The sequence below is a fragment of the Fukomys damarensis genome, unplaced genomic scaffold (genome assembly GCF_012274545.1).
Source record: "Fukomys damarensis isolate Sample0158 unplaced genomic scaffold, DMR_v1.0_HiC HiC_scaffold_4, whole genome shotgun sequence".
NCBI lineage: Eukaryota > Metazoa > Chordata > Mammalia > Rodentia > Bathyergidae > Fukomys > Fukomys damarensis.
In genome coordinates this window covers 38424515-38445157 of record NW_022900916.1, presented here as the reverse complement: position 1 = coordinate 38445157, position 20643 = coordinate 38424515, and the positions used below count along the sequence as shown (strand labels likewise).

Here is a 20643-nt window from a genome sequence, read left to right as displayed (position 1 = left end):
AAAAAAAAAAAAAAAAAAAAAGCCATAAAGGAGACTGGGATGAAGAGGGCAAACCAGAAACAAGAGTGCCTCTGGACTGCTCAAGATACATCTCCTGTGTTATAAGACAAAACAGGATATCCACCCATCTCCATCCCAAATTCCGAAATCCTAAACATGTGTCTGAATCATCTTTTTCTGGGCAGGGGGCGGGGAGCTGTGTTCCAGTACTGCCCTGGCAAAGCTGTATAGAGGACCCCCCCTCCTTCTGTCAGGCCAGCCATGGCCCATTCCTGGGAGGACCAGGGACAGAAAAAGCTTGTGGGGTGGAACTACCGTGAGACTCAGGCTCAGGGAGGTCACAGATTACCTGGTGTATTGTCAATGTAATCACAGGAGCCTTTATACGGGAGGCCAAAGCATAAAGTCCAAGCAGATGTGACCATGAAAGCAGATCAAAGGGGGAGATTTGAAGACATTATGCTCTGGCTTTGAAGATGAAGTCACAAGTCAAAGAATGCAGCACCCTCTTGAAGCTTTTGAAGGCAAGGGAATGGATTTTCCACTAGAGCCTTCAGAAGGGACTCAGTTCAGACCCGGCACAATAGCATGAACTAACCCCAGCTACCCAGGAGACTGAGGCAGGAGGATAGCATGTTTGAGCCAATCCTGGCCAACTAAGTGAGATCCTCCCTTAAAAATAAGAAGGGCCATGGATGTTGCACAGTGTGAGGGCCCTGGGTTCAATCCCCAGTACTGAAGAAAACAAAAAACAAAACAAAAACAGGAGCATAAGCTAGAGGACCCATTCTAGACTTCTGACCTCCAAAAGAGAGGAATAGTAAATTAGGTTGTTTTAAACTACAGATTTTTTTGTAATTTGTTACAGCAGCAACAGGAAACTAATACACTTGGGCTTGCCAGGTAGAGGCTAGGCCTGAGGAGCCAAAGCAGTGGGGCTTGAAGGGGAGGTTAGCCGGCAGCTGGGCCAAGAACTGAGCTTCTGATGAGAGGGAGGAGGGGCTGGGCATGGAGTGCTCAGCCTGTGACCTCACCCTTGGCCAGCCACAGCTGCCCCAGCACCCGGGCCTGTCAGCTCGAGGTTACATGCTTGACTAGGCCAGAAAGGGATCCCTGTGTAACCTGTCCTGAGGCAAGGCTGGAAGGTGGCACAGGCCAGAGCCAGAGGCAGGCACCAAATCAGCCTGGGGGGCTGCGAGGACACACCGGAGAGGGCGGCAGCACTGGCTCGTGGGGCCCCTTGCTAGCCCTGCCTCAAGCTCTCTCCCAATAGACACGAAGCACCCGAGCTCCTTCCCTTCTGCTTCCCTATTCTCCATCTCTGGGGTCTCCTGAGTTGCCCTGGAAGAGCCAGTGGAGAGGCACTTTGGGCTGGGAAATGAAGATGAGGTCACACCCTCAGCACAGTAGCTAAGCAGCTGGGTGACCTTGGGCAAACTGACTTTGCCTCTCTGAACCTAAATGAGGATGGTAATAGTCTCCACTGCACAGTCCTATATTAAATGACATAATGCACATAAGCATGGTGTCTGGCATAGAATAAGCTCTCCGTGTGCATTATCTTTGTGCATTACCTTTGCATTATCCTTACATACACAGTGTATTTCCTACAAACACAAAATTAATCTTTGTGCTAGGTACTGAGTTACTCAAGAGAATATGCATGTTATGTTCAAATCCTCAGCACTGCTGTGTTTACTGGTACGTATTAGATAAAGGTGGCCAGGTGTGGTGGTGAATGCATTTGGGGGGATGAGACGGGAGGATCGATGCAAGTTCAAGGCCAGCCTGGGCTACATAGTGAGTTCGAGGCCAGCCTGAGCCACAAAGCAGACCCCGTTTCAAAAAAAAAAGGAGATAAATGTGTTTTCTGTGTTCCTTCACTCATTTAACAAATATTAATCAGTGACACTGTTTTGGAGAATGACATATGAGGGACAGCAGCCAACATAGGTACAAACAGGGAGGATGTTGGGATGTGTTTAGGAAGGGAGGGAGCGTGGTCTGCTCTCGCGTTCCTGGTGAGTGTCTACCAAAAAAACCCAGGCAGATACCTGCGCGAGTGAGGGGGGAGGAAAGGAAGTGGCCCCTGGTGGCAGCATTCAGGACAGCGGGGAGAAAACGCTGGTGGAACAGAACGGGTGGAAGGAAAGCGACAACAGACAAGGTCCCAGACAGGCTGTCAGATCATGAGGGTCTGGAGGCCACAGTGAAGGGCTGTGGCTTTTACTCTGACCTGGGGGAACCACTAGAAGGGCTCAAGCACAGGAAAGGCTTGCCCTGACTCACATTTTGAATGGATCACCCTGGCTGCTGTGAAAGCTGGAAAATGAGGGCCCATTGCAGTAACACGGGCAAGACACAGGGTTGGAAGTTACTGGAGTGGTCAAGCAGGCTGCATCATGAAGGCAGTGCCAGCGAGGTTTGCTGATAGCCTAAGCATGGATTCGAAAGAAAGAGAAGTCAAGGATCACTCCAAGGTTTTGTTTTGTTTTATCTGAGCAACTGGAGGAAGGGAATTCTTTTTGAGGGGGCGATAGGGTAGATTTTTAAAGGCCTGGGAGGGTGGTAGGGGGTGTGATGGTTAATTACATGTGTCAACCTGAGTCCGCCCAGGCATAGGGTGAATATAGTTCTTGGAGTGTCTTTGAGGTGTTTCTGGGTGTGGTTAATGTTGGAATCAGTAGTCTGATTAAAAAGGCAGACTGCTCTCCCCTATGTGGGTGGGCCTTAACTAATCCAGCCAAGGCCTGAACAGAACAAAAAGGGCTGAGTAAGAGACAATTTGACCTCTCTGCCTGACTCTGAGCTGGGACAATGGTCTTCCCCTGCCTTTGGACTTCGGACCTCTGCCATCAGCTCTCTTGGGTCTCCAGAATGCTGGCCACAGGTCTTGGGATTTCTCAACTTCCATAATTATGTGAGCCAATTCCTTATAATAAGACTGTCTGTCTCTCCAGATATAGATAGATAGATGATAGATAGACAGATAGATAATTGATTTTGTTTCTCTAGAAAACACAAACATAATTTAGGGAGCTAGTTCATTAGTGGTTATGTTCAGGGTGAGATGTGAAGTAGGCAAGCAGTGGAGATCGTAAGGGAATACAAATTAAAGAACTGAACTGAATTTGAATCCTCCAAATCTGCCCCTTGACCCATTTGAATTTGGTTTTCTCCCTCGCACCACCCCTGAAACTGGACCCCTTCCTGCCTCTCCTCTCCCTAGAACAATCAAGGGCTTCAGCTTTGTGTCCTTCTCGGACAGCTCTCCTGTTTCAGAGAGGTCACCTAATTCCCCTTTCCTCCACCTCTGCAGACCTGTGACCGAGGAGAAAGAAGCCCACTAAGAGTGAGCAGAGTCCCTGGGCACAGGGGGACCGACAAGGAAAGCCCTGGGCCGGAAGGGGCTGGCTGTGTTTCACTGGCCCTTGCATGCTGCTCCATTCCTGGGCTCGGTAGCAAACCTCATAGCCAGCTCCCTCACAGGGCTTGGACCCTCCCCGCTGATACGAAGGGAACCCACAGGAGGACATCTAGGCAGGCACAGGGTCCTAGCAGCTGGCGGCTGAGGCGAGCCACTCTCTGAGCCTCATCTACCCGATACGTAATAAAGGAAGATGCGTTACTGCGTTACTGCCTTACACGATTGCTGAGGACCAGCTTGTCACTGGTGCAGAGTAAAAATGGCAACAGAAAACAAGTCTATTACTCCCTTGTTTGCATCCCAGCCGGCCTCTTTCTAAGAGATTATTTTACCCCCTGTACCCCTCTTGTCCTTCAGAAGCCAGCTGTACTATGGATATGTACATCCAGGGGATGGTTGCCCAGGGCAGGGCTTTCAGAAACGATGCCTGTTGCCTAGAAAACTGCCCCACTCCAGTTCCCCGAGGTCCCCGCGGTTGATGGATCCAGATGCCATCTGCTGGATACAGTGCACACTGCTTCTGAAACACCCGGACAGGGAGGCCCACAGCCTGGGAGCAGGGAACACCCCTCTGGCCACCTCCCCCTCTCCCACCCATCTTACAGAAAAGCGCTTTGCTTCTTTGGGCCCCACATCTCCTCAGAGACCAGAGATGTTAAAAAAAATAAAAGACCGGACATCGCGAATGACAACGAGGAGAGCAGGAGTCATGTCCTTCTCCATCTAGAGAGGAAGACAGGGGACAAGGGTTCGCAGGAAGTCCCTCCCTTTAATTGATTTCCTGACGCTCGGAATCCGCAGTGCAGACGTGCCTTTTGCTGTCCACTGGCCCGTGTTCCACAGGGAGGTTGCAAGTGTACAGCTGGGTTGGGAGAGTGACAAGTGGGGTCCCTCATCAACCCCTCCCGCTCCCCTTCCAGCTGAGCCGCTCGGGCCCCTGGTGCCTAGCCTCACACTCCTCCTCCTCTGTGGGAGGAGCTTCCTTACTCACCATCACAGTTACCTCAGATCAGCCTTCCTCCCACAGAAGAGAAGCAGACGGACGCCTCCTGTGGAAACCAGGGCTCCTCACTTGATTCTGCCTGAGGCAGCCCTTGCCCTCAGCCACTCTGAGGCCATCCTGAGGTGCAGAAGGAAGTACAATATCCAAAGTGTGGGTTCAAGAGAGCAGCTGGACAGGCACATGCCTGTAACCCCAGCACTTGGGAGTCTGAGGCAGGAGGAGCACAAGTTCCGGGCTACCCTGGGCTATACAGTGAGATTGCGGCCAGCCTGGGCTACATAGTGAGATCCTGTCCTCCAACACAGAGCAGGACAGGGGAAGCTGCTGGGCTCCCTTCCTTGTTAGGTCATCAGTCTCTAAACTGAGGTACAGGGTGCGGGGAGACTGATTCACCCGACCCAGGCTAACACTGCATCTTGCTATCCTGCCTGCCCTCTTCCTTGAGCCAGAAATGCCAGATCTCATCCCAGAAGCTGATGTTGCCAATGGGCTTAATGAGCAGGAGTATGGGGACCAAGGTCTCCTGGGTCCTGACTCACCCGTCTTCCCTCCTGAGCTGAGCCACAAGGTAACTGAGGGGGAAGGTGACTTCCACACCCTGCAAGTGAGCCCAGCCCTGGTACACCAGATGTGCAGCTGGGTGCTTGTACCCTGCCACTACCCTCTGACCAGATTCCCTACCTCCAAGTTCAGGCTGGAACAAAAGGGCTGCTGCAGGTGTGGGGAAGTAGGTAGAACTGGTCCCTCAAACCTCTAGTAAGGTGGTCTGTGTGTAAGGCAGGGCTGGAATTCTGGCTCTTGCAAGTCAAAGGGAATCCAAACCTGGGCGTGGTGGCACATGCCTGTAATCCTGGCACTTGAGAGGCTGAGGCAGGAGGATCACTGCAAGTTCAAGGCCAGCCTGGGCTACACAGTGAGTCCAAGGCCAGCCTAAACTGCACAGCTAGACCCTGTCTGAAACAAAACAAACAAAAAAGTCAAAGGGGATCCTGGAAGGATAAGAAGCTCGGTTAAGGGCAGGAAGAGGACCTGCCTCCCCCGCAGCTCCCCTCTGGGCAGGGGGTGTCCTTCATGTGCCCCAACCTGAGTCCAGATGGAAGGAGAGATTGGGGCAACCAAGCATCCACAGCCAAAGTACTGACCCTTCCTACCCTTGGGGATGGCTGTCCACTCCCCAATTGGCCCTGGAGCCACTAAAGTTGAGAGGGGCCTCGGAAGGCCAGTCCGGGCCCGTCAGAATTCCTGGGCCATGCCCACCAAGAGCCCCGTTCTCAGCCTTCTGAGTAGAAGCCATAGGTGAGGGCCGCCCACCGCTCCTCCTCCATCTGTCCCCATGAATCCAGAGATGGCCCCAGTGCTGCAACGGTGACATGACTCTCCCACTCCATCCACTCCCCGCCAGGCCCCTGGCCCCACCTGCTTCTGTCCTTGCAGTTCTTCCTGATCCGCCACTGCCTGTGCCCCTTCCAGGACTGCTCTGGGCTGCTCAGGTGCTGTGGGGGCCTGGGGCACTGGCTGGCCCCTGCTGGGGATGCACACCCTCTTCCTGAGTGACTCTACCATTGCTCTGGTGTGCTGGTGCCTTGAGCTGGGCCCTGGGCTGCCAAGGCAGCATGGCTTGGCATTGATCTTTGACAGCCTGGTAGTGGATACCCTGGACCACATGGCACTGGGTGTGCAAGGGAGAGGGTAAGGTGCACCTGGGCCGCATGAGCCAGGCTGCACTCTAGATGGGCGTGAATTTATGCTGACCAAGTTTGTCCCAAATGTGGCTCTCAGCTGCATCTACATATCCGTTTCACACAGCCTTCCTGCCAAGGGCATCTGTCCATTTGTCCTACCTGGGTTGTGCCCACTGTAGCAGAATTTGCAGCCTAGAGTGCAAACGCTGTCTAGGTTATCCCCAGCTGCTACTTCTCTGGACAAGAGGGTAAACAGACTCATTTACTGAGCACCTATAACCTTGTCTGGTTCACTAACATAATCCTAAAGTATTGAGGCCATGAGGTAGGTGCTGGGGCATCAGAGATGTTTTCTGTAACATGTGCTTTGGAACGAGTCTCAGAAATCAGGTAATTGGGCGCTGGATTTTTCCTATAACAGCAGTTCTCCAACTTTGGTGTATATGAGAACTGGGGGCTGGGTACCCAGCCAGACACTCAGCCTCAAGCCCGCTCACTCCAGTGAGCCTGGGCCTCTGGAGTCTTTACTAGCTCTCCAAGGTATTCTGATGTACACAAAAACCTGAGCAGCACTGTTCTAGAACTTCCTCCAGTAGGGCAATACGAATGCTTACATACCTCAAGTGATGGGGTAACCCACCCACTCCTCAGTTCTGTTCATAGACTGGCTCTAGTGCAAAGGAAAACACTCCCTTGATCCACTCCCCTCCTTAATTCAGAGCAGCCTAGCCTTTACCTAAAAACCCAAGACCTTTCCCATCTCAACTACGGGTCACACTACTTCCTATAATGGTTTTTGTAAACCAGGGTGCAAGACTGGACATGAAACACAGCCTCAGTTTGCTCTTCTCCCCTGGATCAGGGATCCTCCTCCCTGCCATCTGCATCATCTCTGACCTTGGGTGGGGCACAGAGACCACAGACTCCAGAGCACAAGGCCACCAGGGGCTCCCAGTGATCCATTCTTTTTGTGACAACTCCTGGTACAGATGGGAAGCCAACTCTGGAACTATACATCTTGCTACTTAACTTTACCCTTTTCATCCCTGAAGATGCCACAAAGCTGGATGCAGCAAAAACTGAGCCTAGACATGCTATCCACAGATATCAGGTTCCCTGGCCAAAAGGCTGTCAATGGGGGCCTGAGGGGGGACAGTGTGCCAACAGGGTGCTACAGAGCCCTACCTCGGTAGTCATGGGAGCATTCCAGATCCTCGTTACCTATACACAAGGATCTTCCTCTCCCTCTGCTTGTCCCTGCCACCAGGGCAGCTCCAAATCATCTTCCTGGTTCTGTCTGAGTGTTGTCTGTCCCTTGCCTCGATGGGACACCTTTGCATCCACTGCTCAGCCACAGCACTAGAGGCAACGTGAGTGTCCCAAGATCTCCCAATTCTAGGGGCTATGCAGCAGCCTGTGGGGCAGCCTGTCTGCTGAGCAGAGGGCAGAGGTGGAGGGCAGGACCTGTGCCACATACGAACAGTGAGCGCTCACCTACTCTACCTGGTACTTACGGGCATGTCTCAGGTGATGACACTACAAGCCCTGGACCAAATGGTCAGGTCCACACTGCCGTCTCCCTGTGCCTGGGCTGTGTCATTTGGCGTTACCAAGATGCAGTGGTGCTGAGCCGGGCGTGGTGGCGCATGCCTGTAATCCCAGCACTAGGAAGGCTGAGGCAGGAGGATCGCTGTGAGTTCGAGACCAGCCTGGGCTACATAGTGAGTTCCAGGTCGGTCTCAACTACATAGTGAGACCCTGTCTCAAAAAACCAAAAAAAAAGAATAAAGATTCAGTGGTGCTTTCCAGCAGTCACCCATGATGCCCCCCACTCCTGGTCTTCTACAACCACAATGACCTCTCTGTGTCACCGCCAGGCTACGGGACCTGCTGGCCAGCTGGCACAGCTGTGGGAGACCTCCTGCCACATGCCCACCTGCATCCATACTGTCCTCGGGCACTGTGATGCCCTCCTCATCATCCTCACTCCGATGGGGCTCTAGTTCACCACCAAGAGAGGCACCAGCCACCGTGAGCAAAGGACACAGACAGGAAAGTAGAGGCGTTGAGACCCGCTTGATTTATTCAGACCATTGAATGTACAATGACACATCTGTGACCCCAAAGTGTGCAAAGTTAAAGCCTTCAACTGCAGCTGAGAGGAGAGGGCGGACTGGTACACCTGGGGACAGTGGTGAGGCAGGAATGAGAGGCGGGCAGCCACTTCCTCAGGCCAGGGGAAGGGGGCAGAGACCTCCCCTACGGCCTAGGTCTGGAGCCCGAGTGCCACATGGCTAAGAGGGCAGCAGCCCAGGAAGGGGCCAGAGGCAAGGCCAGGAGAGCACCATTTCCTAGGGGAGGGTGGCAGGGAGGGAGGTGCCCTATAGGAGAAGCCAAGAGGGACCACCTGCCCCAGGGGAGGGAGCCGGGCAGAGCAGGCTGCAGCAAGAGAGAGACCTGAGGCAGGCACAGGGCCTGTGAGCCCGGGCTGGCTGGGCTCAGGGGGCTGAAGAAGGGAGAACCCGGGAGGCTGCCCAGGGCAGTTCTAACTTGTGAGGGGTCCCCAGGGAGGGGCTGCAGTCCCCTCAGGGCCTCCCCTCCTCTCTCCCTGCAAAGGAGCCGGGGAACCCGTAGTGCAAATCCATGGACCACTCAGTCATGGAGGGAGGCTGTGCCCAAAGTGGGGTTCTGGGGTGTGCCCCCTCCACCACCACGGCCTCCACCGCCATCCTCAGTACAGCCGCTTCTCGAAACTGTGGAGACAAGAGGTGCCCAAGAGTAGGTACGTGGACCCTGTCCCCTTCCTGAAATCCCCTTCCCCGGGGATCCCCAGATTTGGGGGTGGGAGAAAGCAGAAGGTGGGCCTGGGCCTCTGGCCTCCAGTCCAGGGCTCCCTGAAGAACCAGGCCAAGTCATCGACAGCCATGCCCCTAGCCACTTTCACACCTAAGTGAACTGTCCTTGGTGCTGGGGTGGAGAGATGGCTCAGGAAGGCCTGGCCATCCTCACAGAGGAGGCCTGACCAGACCTGAACCTCTGCTGCCTTGTCTCCACCCCAACCCCACACACATGGTGGCCCAGCCCCCTTGTGGTACTGGAACCTCTCATCATCCCAAAACAGGATTTGTGTTGGCCGGATGAGGGGCCGTAGCTGGCCTCCTCCACCATGGTGCTGAGGACAGGGGCCAGGAGGGCCCAATCCCAGGGTCCACGTCCCACCAATCCAATATCCATCCTCCCAGTCCAGGCCCGCCCCAGACTGCCCCTGCTCTACTCTAGGCTTGGCCCGGGCAGCGCAGTTACTTACACGGCACAAAGGTATAGCTATGGGAAGGTGAGGCAGAAAGAGACACATGTTAGATGCCCGTCTATGCCTGGGGAGATGGGTCCTCTCGACCAGGGTGGGCCACATGCCTGCAACTACTGCTGCCAACTAGCTCTGCCCCCACCCACAGTCGCCCCAGCGCCAGCCCCGGCATCTGTCTCTCTGCCTTTCTCCCCACCAGAGGCCTCATACCTCATCTTCTACCTGCCTGCCTGGGGCTGCCACCAGCAAGAGCCCAGCATCACCAGCCACCGCCACCTGCCACCAGCCACCAAGCTTCCTGAGCAAGCAAGGGCTGGGGGGCCCTGGTGGGACTAGCGGCCACGCCTCTCACGCCCTGCTCAGAGAGATGCCTGAGGGGAGTAGCCTGGCTGCCCGGGGCTACTGGACAGGGCTCCAGGGTGGCTGGGCCCTATAGGACAGGGCGGTGGGTCCATCCTGCAGCAGCATCAACTCTGGTGCAGACGGTCCCCGGGCCCCTGGAACGTCGCTCAGCCTCCGAACCCTGGCCCCACCTGCCCATCCCTGCGCCAGCCAGCCAGGGTGAGCAGGCTGCCCCACTTACGAGTGCAGGCTGTGCACACCACCCTCGATCTGGGCCGACATGGTCCTCTTCTCGAACTTCAGCTCTCCTGAGTACATCATGGACCTGGCAGGCAGACAGGTGAGAGGGTCAGCGCACCAAGGTGGAGAAGGGACACAGAAAAGCAGGACAGTGGGGAGGCTTCCAAGGGCCTCCACCCGCCGCCTGCTCCAGTCTCAGCACTCACCGAAGGACAGACAGGCTCCGGGCCCCGATGTCCTGGCAGCCATGTTGGATCCCGGCTATGAGGTAGGGCACGAACTTCTGAATCGAGCCTTTGTCCTGGATGGAGCCTGAGACACCCTGCGCGATCTTCACCTTGTCCCCCTCACTGTGGAAAAGGGTGGAGGGGCCAAGCCCGCTAGCTTTTGGCTCAGAGGTCCCCTCCCCACCTCTCAGGGCACAGGCAGAGAGGATGCCACCCACAAGAGTCCCTGTAGCAGCTACTCGCTGAGCTGTAGCAGAGACAAGCACAGCCCCTGAGGCAGGTGGCCCAGGTCTTGGTACTTCGTCTGCTACTGTGCCTGTGCCTCAGCTCCCAGACTCTAATATGAGACTGAGCATCATCAAGGGAAATGGGGGCTATGAATGGGCCCAAGGGCTACAGGTGGCTCTGTAGGGGCTGGGTCCAGGGCACACACCTGAAGTATCGTTTCTGGCTGCTGCTGCATTTCTCCATGGCATCCAACGAGCCCATGCCACGGTACTTCTTGAGCCTCACCCCATCCGAGAAGAAGTACTCACCAGGGGCCTCTGTGGTGGCCGCCAGCAGGGAGCCCATCATCACTGTGGGGGTCAAAGGGTCAGTGCCTCCCACCCACAGCAATCCTACTGCCTCCCCCAGCTCCCAGCCCTACACGCCCATCCCCAGGACACCCTCACCTGTGGAGGCTCCAAGGGCCAGTGCTTTGACCACGTGCCCGACGGTCTGGATGCCACCATCGGCTATGACCGGTACACCGAAGCGCCGGGCATACTCAGCCACCCTGTACACAGCAGTGCCCTGGGGCCGGCCACAGGCCATCACTGGAGAGGGTGGGGTGCACAGAACAGAAACGACTCAGCAGCAGTGCAGGGCAGGCTCAGGGGGAGTCAGCCTTGTCCCTCTGGCCACCTGCACTCTGGGAGGGGGATACTGGTGTTTCTGAGGCATAAGACAGGTGCCAGCAAGACCAGGGTGTATGTCACTCCAGAGACTCAGGCCACCCACCCCTAACAGCACCACAGGGGATTCAGTGGGGGGATCAGGGCCGACTCCCCCAGAATACAGCACTCCCAAACTGGTGCTCCCTAGCATCACCTACTCTGGACAGACAAGCTCCTCTGGGAAGTTCTCATCTGGAAAAGCTATAACTAGGGACTCATGGCCTCCTGGGGTTGGGAGCTTGCACTCATTTCTTTATTTGTCCAAGGTCCTTTAGGTTTAAGGTGGAAATCCTAAGTAACAACAATTTGCTATGGACAGGTACAAGGCAGGCCATTAGCTTTGTCCCTACTTCTACCCCAAAGCTTAGCACAGTGCCTAGCACACAGCATGGGCTCAATTAATATCTACTAGATGAGAGAGGAACATGTATCACCATGGTGGTCAGCTAAGGTGAGGGTAGAATCTCAAAAGGCAGATGCCCTGAAGACGAATAGGGGGAGATATTCTGGACAACGGTGGCAAAACCAAGCAGTGTTCCAGCGAAATTTTCTTCACAAAAGGAACCAGATCCATTCCCACTGACCAAGTGTGCTCTAGACAGCCACCCTACAAGTCTTCAGGAAGAACACTCAACCACATGGGGGACACGCAGCAGGGTGTCCCCTCACCCTCCACACTGCAAAAAGAGCTTTGTGACTGAGTGCAACTCCCCCTGCTACTCTAACCAATGATAATATGAGTTCATAAGATCCCTATCTATTCGGGGACACAGTGTCTTTGGGTCTTAAGCATCTGCCCTGGTTACAAATCCAAAGAAAACCCTCAAGTGGCTTCCGACAGACACCATGAAAAAGTAGTCATACTAGCCTCGGGCTCTAGAATGGACTTCCTTGACTAGAAGACCTAGAAGATCGAGCAGGCAAATTCAGTGCCCTCATCTGCTTATCCCTGATTCCCACCAAGTCCATGAGCCTGCGTCACCCTGAGCCTAAATCCCAGGAAGGGCCTGGTGGGGCCAACACTAACTACACGTGGAACAAGAACAAGGCCCCAGGGCCTGTGGTGGGCCAGGGGCTGTTTCAAACAGCAGTCACCCCTCCTCCTGGACACCCACCTTCTTGGGTGATGCAGATGGAGCCACAGCCCATGCCCACACGCAGCCCGTCTACACCGGCGTCAATGAGGTTCTTGGCCTGGGCTGCTGTCACTACTGGAAGTTGGGAGAGGCAAACAGAGGAACAATATGAGGATGGGGTGTCCCTGCCCTGCCCAGCTGCTTTCTGGAACCTCCGCATAGCACCCCACACATACCCACAGTAACCAAAGCCCTCCTGTCCCTACCACCTGTGCAGTAGCAACGCCATCCCTTACGGTGCTGAGGGACAGAGACGGGTTACACAGCGAGGGGGCAGGAGCAGCAGGATGGGGGCAGCCTGCACTCACCATTCCCCCCAATCACCTGGAGGTGGGGATACTTCTGCTTGATATAGTGCACCATGGCGATCTGATACACTGAGTTCCCCTGGGAAGAGTCCTGTAAACAGGGGGACAGATGCTTAGGCTGGACAGCTGTGCCTCCGCCCTGGGCAGGGAACCTGAATGGGTCTATCCTCAGATTATAGGAAAGCTGTCACAGGAACGCGTTTCTTTTTTTCCCTAGGAAGTCACTTGACAACTCAGCTGAGGGCCAAAACAGACCTGCTTCCCCAGAAGGCCAAACAAACAGGTACATTCTCAGAACAGATGGAGCCCCTTCCTATGCCTGGAGAGAGAAAATAGCCTCAGATCTGCTACAGTTTGGGTCCCTTCTCCTCCCTTTCTTTTGCGGTGTCAGGAACTGAATGCAAGGCCTATCACATGCTGCTCAAACGATCTGCTACTGAGCTACATCTTCAGCTTTACTCTTTTTAGGTTGACACAAGGTCTTGCAAAGTTACTCAAGGTGGCCTCAAACTTGCAGTCCTCCTGCCTCAGCTTTCCCAGTAGCTGGGGTTACAGAGGTGCACCACTGTGTCTGCCTTATAGTTTGGATCTTGAGCACCCCCCCCCAAAGCAGCTTTGCGTTGAAGGCTTAGACCAGGCTGTGGTACGACTGTGAGGAGGTGGACTTTTAAAGAGGTGAGACGATCTGAGGCATTCCCTGGAAGAGGCTATTGAGATCCAGCTCCTCTTTCTCCTTTCTGTTTCCCAGGGCACCATGTGATACACATTCTCCTCTGCCACAGTTCCCACCATGATGCACTGTGTTGCCAAAGGCCCAAAGCCCTGAAACTGTGATGTAAAACAAACCTTTCTTCCTTTTAAGTTGGTTGTGTCAGATATTATGTCACAGTGTTGGAAAACTGACTAACACAGGTAACCAAGTAACATTAATCAAATACACGTAAAGGTCGTAGCTTGGTGTCTGGTAAGCGGTGGGCTCTCAGAGAACGTGCTCAGTCACTGTTAGAGTCACAAGGAAGGTCCTCGAGTGCTCTGGGCTCTGCAGAAAGAGTGCCAGTACCCTCAGAATTCTGACACCAGCAAGCACACAGAAGCCCAGAGAGAGAGCAAGAGGGGAGAACCATGGGCTAAATTAGAGGTGAACGTGGGTGGGTTCTGGGGAACCACTACCCTCCTTACCAGTACGATGACATCGGCGCCCGCCTGGGTGAGCAGGTCCAGGCGGTATTTGTCATCCTCGCGGGTGCCCACGGCTGCCCCGCACAGCAGCTGCTTATGGGAGTCCTTGGAGGCCAGAGGGTAGTCTCGGTTCTTCTTTAGGTCTGTGCGGGCAATGATGGCCACCAACTCGTCGCAGTCATTGACAATTGGCAGCTTCCCTGAGCAGGAAGGCAGAGATGAGGTGATGAGGGAGGCTCGGAGGTGAGTGGGGGGATGTGTGTTGGAGAGGGGAATAAAAATAGCCGAGGCCAGAAACGCCACTGAAAATACCCAAATCAGCCACTAGGTGGCAGCACCTACCCAGGAAGTATTCCTAAGAACCTGGCCCCTGTCCTAAGGAGCAGGAAGCAAACTCCTGGTCGCAAGCAGCTTCCTAGGGCTGTTCCTGTCCTATGACCTGGCCTGGGTGGGAGGCAACGTCTGAACACTGACAGCCCTTCACCTGCTGGGCCATGGGCCAAAATGGTCAAAAACGCCTAGACAGGGCACAGAGATGAGGCCATCCTGCATAGGGAATGTGCACCTGCCCCATACACACCCCAAAGAATCTCTACCATGGGTGGGGAAGCAACAGCCCACAGGATCGAGTGAGCATGGTGTGGTAAACTCTAATATCCAGATTTAACTGCGGGACTTTCAGGGCATTTAACCACTAACAGTTTACCCTGAGCATCACTTGGGCAGCATCAGTGCATCTGTTTACACGCTGACTCTTGGGCAGGTGTCTTTTTGGCTTCGTCAGCTCTGGTACTGAATAAATTTGATAAAATTGTCATTTTATATTTCCTGCTAAATTAGCTTATAAAATTAACAAGAACACTATGCAATTTTTGGTCATCTGTATTATTATTAATTATAAATTAACTGTTAAATAACCCAACTGATAATTACTAAGCCAAAGTGCTACTGCAAAATGTGTGAGTATAGGAAGCAACATTTCTCTAGCTTTTAAAACCAAAGAACCTTTTGGTGCTTGGGACACAGGGCCTTTGCACTAAGCTACATCTCTAGCACTTTTTAAAAAATTTTGTTTTTGTTTTGAGTCTCAGCCTTCCACAGAAGTTTTAATGCCGTTGTTATTGTTGGGTTTTGTTTTTTTGAGATAGGGTCTTACCATGACGTGCAGGCTGGCCTAAACTTCCTGAGTGTTGGGATTCTAGGCACAAACCCTCACACGCACCACCACACCCACTCACAGGTCCTTTTTATGTGGCAAGCACCTCACAGGACCAATTTTGAGAAACATGCATTGTGGGGATGCTGAATTAAGACAGAAGTTCCCCTAAGACAGGAGAAGGACATTGAAAATCATGCCCTGGCCTGCCTGGGGTTATTCAAACCTTCCTGAAGGCCCAGGGAGGGGCAACTTGAGGGGCCCTGAAGGAATAGAGGGGCCAAGGATATCAGGAGTTAGGCTGGGGGTTTAAATGCTCTGCCTGCTCCCTAGTACCTTTCTTGCTGCGCTGTAAGATCTCGTTTGCCTCTTTCAACGTCACACCTGCAGGAGCCACCACCAGTTCCATCCGGGGCGTCATCACCTGTAGGGCCAGGAACATTTGCCTGCAGGTTGGCAGGTGAAAGAGGAGCCAGGCCTCCCTCTGGTCCCCAGTCTCAAGCACCAACCTGGAGTCCCAGGGTGTGGGGACCTCTCTGCACCCCAGCCCCACCTGCCCTGCCCTGCAGGCACCTCACTGAGGAGTGTGGTATGGTCCTTCTCAGCAAGGAAGTCAATGTCTCGGGAAGTGACAATGCCCACCAGCTTGCTGCCCATAGTGCCCGTCTCTGTGATGGGGATGCCAGAGAAGCCGTGCCGCATCTTGGCCTCCAGCACATCGCCCACAGTGTGCGAGGGGCTCAGCACCACAGGGTCTGTGATGAAGCCCTGCTCAAACTTCTGCAGACAGAAGGGGGAAGAAAAGTCTGGAAGGAAGCCAGAGCTCTCAGTGGGGTGAGGGGCCAGTGGGAAAATGTGGGCTCAGCCCTGTGCTCCCACGGTGAGGACAAGTAGCCAGAATCCCACAACAACCAGCCATCGGTACAGCAGCCTGAAGAATACCAAGGGAGGTGGGAGATCTGGCAAGGCGGGGCTCGCTAGGTGGCATCTTTCTGGGAACAAGCGTGTTACTTGCCTTGACCTTCCGTACTTCATTGGCCTGGAACTCTGGGGTACAGTTGTGATGAATGAAACCAATTCCTCCCATCAGCTGGGGCAGAAGGGAAATGTGGTTAGAGCCAGGGGCCAACCTCCTCAGCCCTGTCCTTCTGCACAGTCCACCCTGTTCAGACCTCTCTGCAGTGGGGCTCCTGCTCCAGTGAGCATAATGAGACTCACAGCCATTGCGATGGCCATGTCAGCTTCTGTCACAGTGTCCATGGGAGAGGAGATCAGCGGTGTCTTCAGCGTGATCTTTCGGGTCAAGGCTGACATCAGGTCCTGAGGACAGAGGCAGAGTCTATTAAAGGGGTTTTTTGGCAACCAGACTAACATCCGCCAGCGCCTCCTAGCTGTATCCTGCACCAGGGACAGGGAGACCCTCGATGGCCAGGCAGGGGTCTTTTTAAGTACCTCTCTTCCTAGCAGCCAGTCCTGATTCTGGTACAAGCCAAGGTGCTCAGTAAACTTTACTAAACTTAACAGCTGGACCAAGAAGGCTTCCTGGTTATGGGCATATGGAAAATATACAGAATAGCCCAGATTTACCCCTAAAATGTCTGTCTGGGTCAGCTCTGGCTACACACAGGCCCTGGGGACAGGCAGTGGCAAGGCAGCTCTCGTGGAGCTGATCTTCCACTTGGATAGAAAGATGATAAGCATGAGACACACAGAAAAGACAATTTCAGCCACAAAGGAAAACAGCGAGGCCGAGTGATCACTGGGAACATGTGCTGGGATCCTATATGATGAAGGCTGAGGCAGGGGAGGTACAGAGAGGTGTCTCTTAGCAATCCAGAAAAGTGAGTGCCTAAGGGGCTAGCGCTCTAGAGAGGAGTCAGGATTGCAAAAACAGGTGAGCGTCCCTACTCTAAAGATCCAAAATGCAAAATGTCCAAAATGCTCCAAAGTCCTAAACTGTTTGAGCTCCAACATGACACCACAAGTGGAAAATGCTACACCAGACCTCATGTGACAAGGTAGTCAAAATAGACACTGTAAAAAATATCGTTTGAAAGTACCATTAGGCTATGTAAGGTTTATACAAAATATAAATGAATCTCTGGTTTCCACTTGGATTCCACCCCTAAGATATCTTATGTAGGTATATGCCAATATTCTAAAATCTGAAAATAATGTGACATCCTAAACACTTCTAGTCCTGACTGTTTTAGATAAAGGACACTCAACCTGTATATGATTGTGAATCATGTCTATGAATGATATTCTAGGAAAGGCCAAATCAGACCCCTCTGAGAGTCATATGAGATTGGGCGCATTCAGGGTGACCACAGACCCCTCTGAAATTCAGGTCAACAGCTGCCCATCCTAGTCCCTAAGCTCTGCAGACACCGACTTTGGTATGTCATTTTTGAGATTCAGAAGCCCCTAAAGTCATTCACGGACCCTGGACCAGAACCCTGACCCCCCAGCCTAGAAAAGGCTGCCACCTTCTCTCCCACCATACCAGAGAAAAGCCCCAGCCTTCCTGACAGAGACCACAGGAAAGCAAGATGTTCAGTAACCAGGTAGTCACTCCAGGCTCTGGTACAAAGCCAAGGCGTGTATTTTAAGTAAACTCTGTTAAACTGAACAGCTTCACTGAGAAGTCTTCCTGGTTGCTGTCATAAGGGAAATAAATATATAGAATAGTCAAAATTCCCCCTCTATGATCTTTCTGGGTCAGCTCTGGGTACACACAGGCTATGACATGAGTTTCTCCAGCATATAAATAACCTGAGCTTGCTCAGGCTTTTTGGCCTTCCATGAGAATCAGACCAGAATAAACAGTGATAATAACAGCAACAGGTAAGAGGTTTATTTTTCTGGCTGGGTGTGATGGCACATGCATACAATCCCAGCAGTCAGGAAACTAAGGCAGAAGGATCACTGTGAGTTCAAGGCCAGCCTGAACTACATAGCAAGACCTTGTCTCAAAAACCTAAAACTAACCAAACAAAACAAAATAAAGAAATAAATTTTTAATGTGCATGACTACCTCATAGAATCATGAAACTTTTTCATAAATGGATTTATACCATCCCAACACCCCTTTGGTTTTCACAAGAATACAACAGTATACAATTAGTATATAATAAGTATATTAATTGTTCATCCATTTGGTTCATTGCTGAGCATCTTGTGGAAAGCAAGGCACAATGTTTCCTTGTATTTGTTCAAAATCCTACTTCTTCTAACCCTCTTACCAATTATGTCCATTGCCGAGGTCAGAGACCAATCACTGACCACCATATTCAAAGTGGCCATAATTCTACAAGCTCCCATCCTGTCCTTGCTCAGCATTTCAGACCGCATCTAATCCTTATGGTCCATATAATAAAGCAGCCACATCCAAGCCCTCCTAGCCCAGAGTCTTTTCTGAACCCTCTCCCGGCTTCATCAGTGACACAATGTCCACCCACCTCAGGCCAGACCCCCACCCAGGACCCCCCAGTACCCCTCACCCCACCCAGCTGCCTCTGCCCTTTGCCTTCTGTCAGTTCCTCTGGCAAAAATAAAGATCATACCCACCACATTCCCGAGAAAGATCTCTCCCATACCCTGCCCTGGAGTGAGAGTCAGCCTCGCCCCATGCCTAGCCCCTCTAGAGACAAAAGCAGAAGTACTCACCACCTCATCGGCTATGAAGTCTATGAATCCCGGGAGGATCAAGAAGTCGCTGTGAAGACAGAAAGTGAGTGCTCCTGGTGGGCAGGGGTGCCTGGAAGGGGCGAGTCTGCCATGCAAGGGGAGGAGCATGGGGCTGGAGAGAGGCACAGCCTGGACAAACTCTCCTCATTCCCTTCACGGGTGTCTTGCTGACTCCAGTCCCGAGAACTAGAGGCAAAGATGGCAGGAGGGCGGTGTACCTGGTACCACCAAGGTGGTCAGCTCAAAACCTTCATTGTCCTCGGGGCCGAGGGTTTTCAAGGGACAGAGAAGTTCCCATGTGGCCACACTCAACAGACAGCTGCCTGTTTGAACACCTACTTCTCAGTCTTCATTGGGTCAGACAACAAGTGAACCCAGAAAGCACAGTACCTGAGAACTATTTTGCAGTGCAATAAGGCATGACCATGACCCAGCACAGGACAAGCTGCACACCCCACTCAAAGTGTGCTGAGTCACACAGTTTCAAAGCAGCATGGAGGGACCCCAGGGGCCTGTGTGCAGGGCAAGTTCTGACAGCACAGGAACTGACAAAGGGCAACCAACACACATGGTCCAGGATAGAAAGGAAAGCAAGGAGGCATCATGGTTGGGACCAGCCAAAGCATGGCAGCTGTCCACACTATAGGGGCCATGGTCACACTGAAGCCCAAAAGCGGAGGCCAGGGTTGCATGGGTGGCTCTGGATGCAGTGCTACAGCCCAAAGGCCCCCACAGGTGCAACCTGCCTGAAATCACAGCAGGCTGACAGACACACCCCAAAAGCAAATGCCACACACTCCGGGAAAACTCTGAACCCAGCTAAGCAAAACAGCATGTACCTCCAGTGAAGGAAGAAAAAGCCAGAGTGGGGTGGTTAATTTGCCCCAAGGCCTAGAACAATTTCCAAGAGCTCCTGTGGAAGATGCCAATGAAAAATATACCAAGGATCTGCTCCTTCCCCCATCACCAAAGAATTCAGCTGCCCCCACCCCTTGGCAGCCCTTCTGTATGGCAGGGAGGCCTCTGTGGCTCACTTAGAGGCCCGAGAAGAAACGCTCTTCTTGGCATTCTCTGGGTATTAAACATACCCCTCACCCAGGGCAAGTAAGAGCGGACCCTCCCCAGCGGTGACACAGGATCCTGGCGTGTAGGGAAACTGATTGCCAAGCAGGAACGCTCATGAGCCGGGGAGGAGAGGTAGGAGAGGCCAGTGCTGCTGTTAGCTGGCCAGCACGCCCACTCTGCCCCATCCCGGGTTCAAATGCTCCTTCTCGGCAGGGGGATAGTCTTGCAGCCAGGAGGTACAGCTAGTGCCAGGCCTGCAGCAGGCAGGACAACTGGCCCAGGGCCCACAGAAAAGGCAAACTGAGCCAGAGGCAGATGGGTAGGTCTCCATCCTTCTCCAAAATCCCACACTGGGTGGGCTTATGGGTGGTGGTCAAAGAATGCTCACGCTGGAGGGCTGAGGGGCACCAGTGCCAACCTGTGGGCAGGAGGGCCACGAGTAGAGGGAAGCCCGGACTGCATGGCGGGGAGAGGGTCATCCCACGCCCCACAGGGCCTCTCCTGGGGACGACACTCAAGCAGCTGCCCAAGCTGGGCCCCAGGACCTCCTCTGCTCTCCCAGCTTATCTGAGGGGGAAACAGCTGAAAGTCTAGTCTCCCCAGAACTCCCGCACCTGGCTTCCCCTGCTGCCCCCAGGGCCACTCGGGTGGCCAATATGCCCCAAGAGGAGGAAGGGGGCAGGCTAAATACAGATCCGGCCAGCGACAAGTCCAGGCACCGCGGCCCGCGATGTCGCTGTGCCACGTCCGTCTGCTCTCACGCGGGCCTCCTTCCTTCCCTTGCCCAGCCCCCACCAGCTCCAAGTCACTCTTATTGGACCGGGGTCCAGGGGCGTCAGCGGCTGGCAGCCGCGCACGTGCAGGGCCAGGCCGGACCGCTGTGCAGGGATGCGCGCAGCCAGGTGGGGCCGAGTCCAGCGCTTACTTGTAGGTGAGGCCGTCG

The 20643-nt window shown here is 53.7% G+C and overlaps 1 protein-coding gene across 1 annotated transcript; it reads right to left on the bottom strand.

The window, feature by feature from the left end:
* Window positions 1-8177: 8177 nt before the first annotated feature.
* On the bottom strand, window positions 8178-20642 carry Impdh1 (inosine monophosphate dehydrogenase 1; the record flags this gene model as incomplete). Its single annotated transcript, XM_010633534.3, has 14 exons — window positions 8178-8865; window positions 10003-10086; window positions 10208-10351; window positions 10662-10806; window positions 10903-11046; window positions 12282-12377; window positions 12611-12701; window positions 13790-13989; window positions 15282-15369; window positions 15519-15725; window positions 15961-16035; window positions 16164-16265; window positions 18615-18663; window positions 20626-20642. Coding segments are annotated over 14 exons (1464 nt in total), but the record flags the coding sequence as incomplete, so codon positions are not given.
* Between the last annotated feature and the right edge of the window lies 1 nt (window position 20643).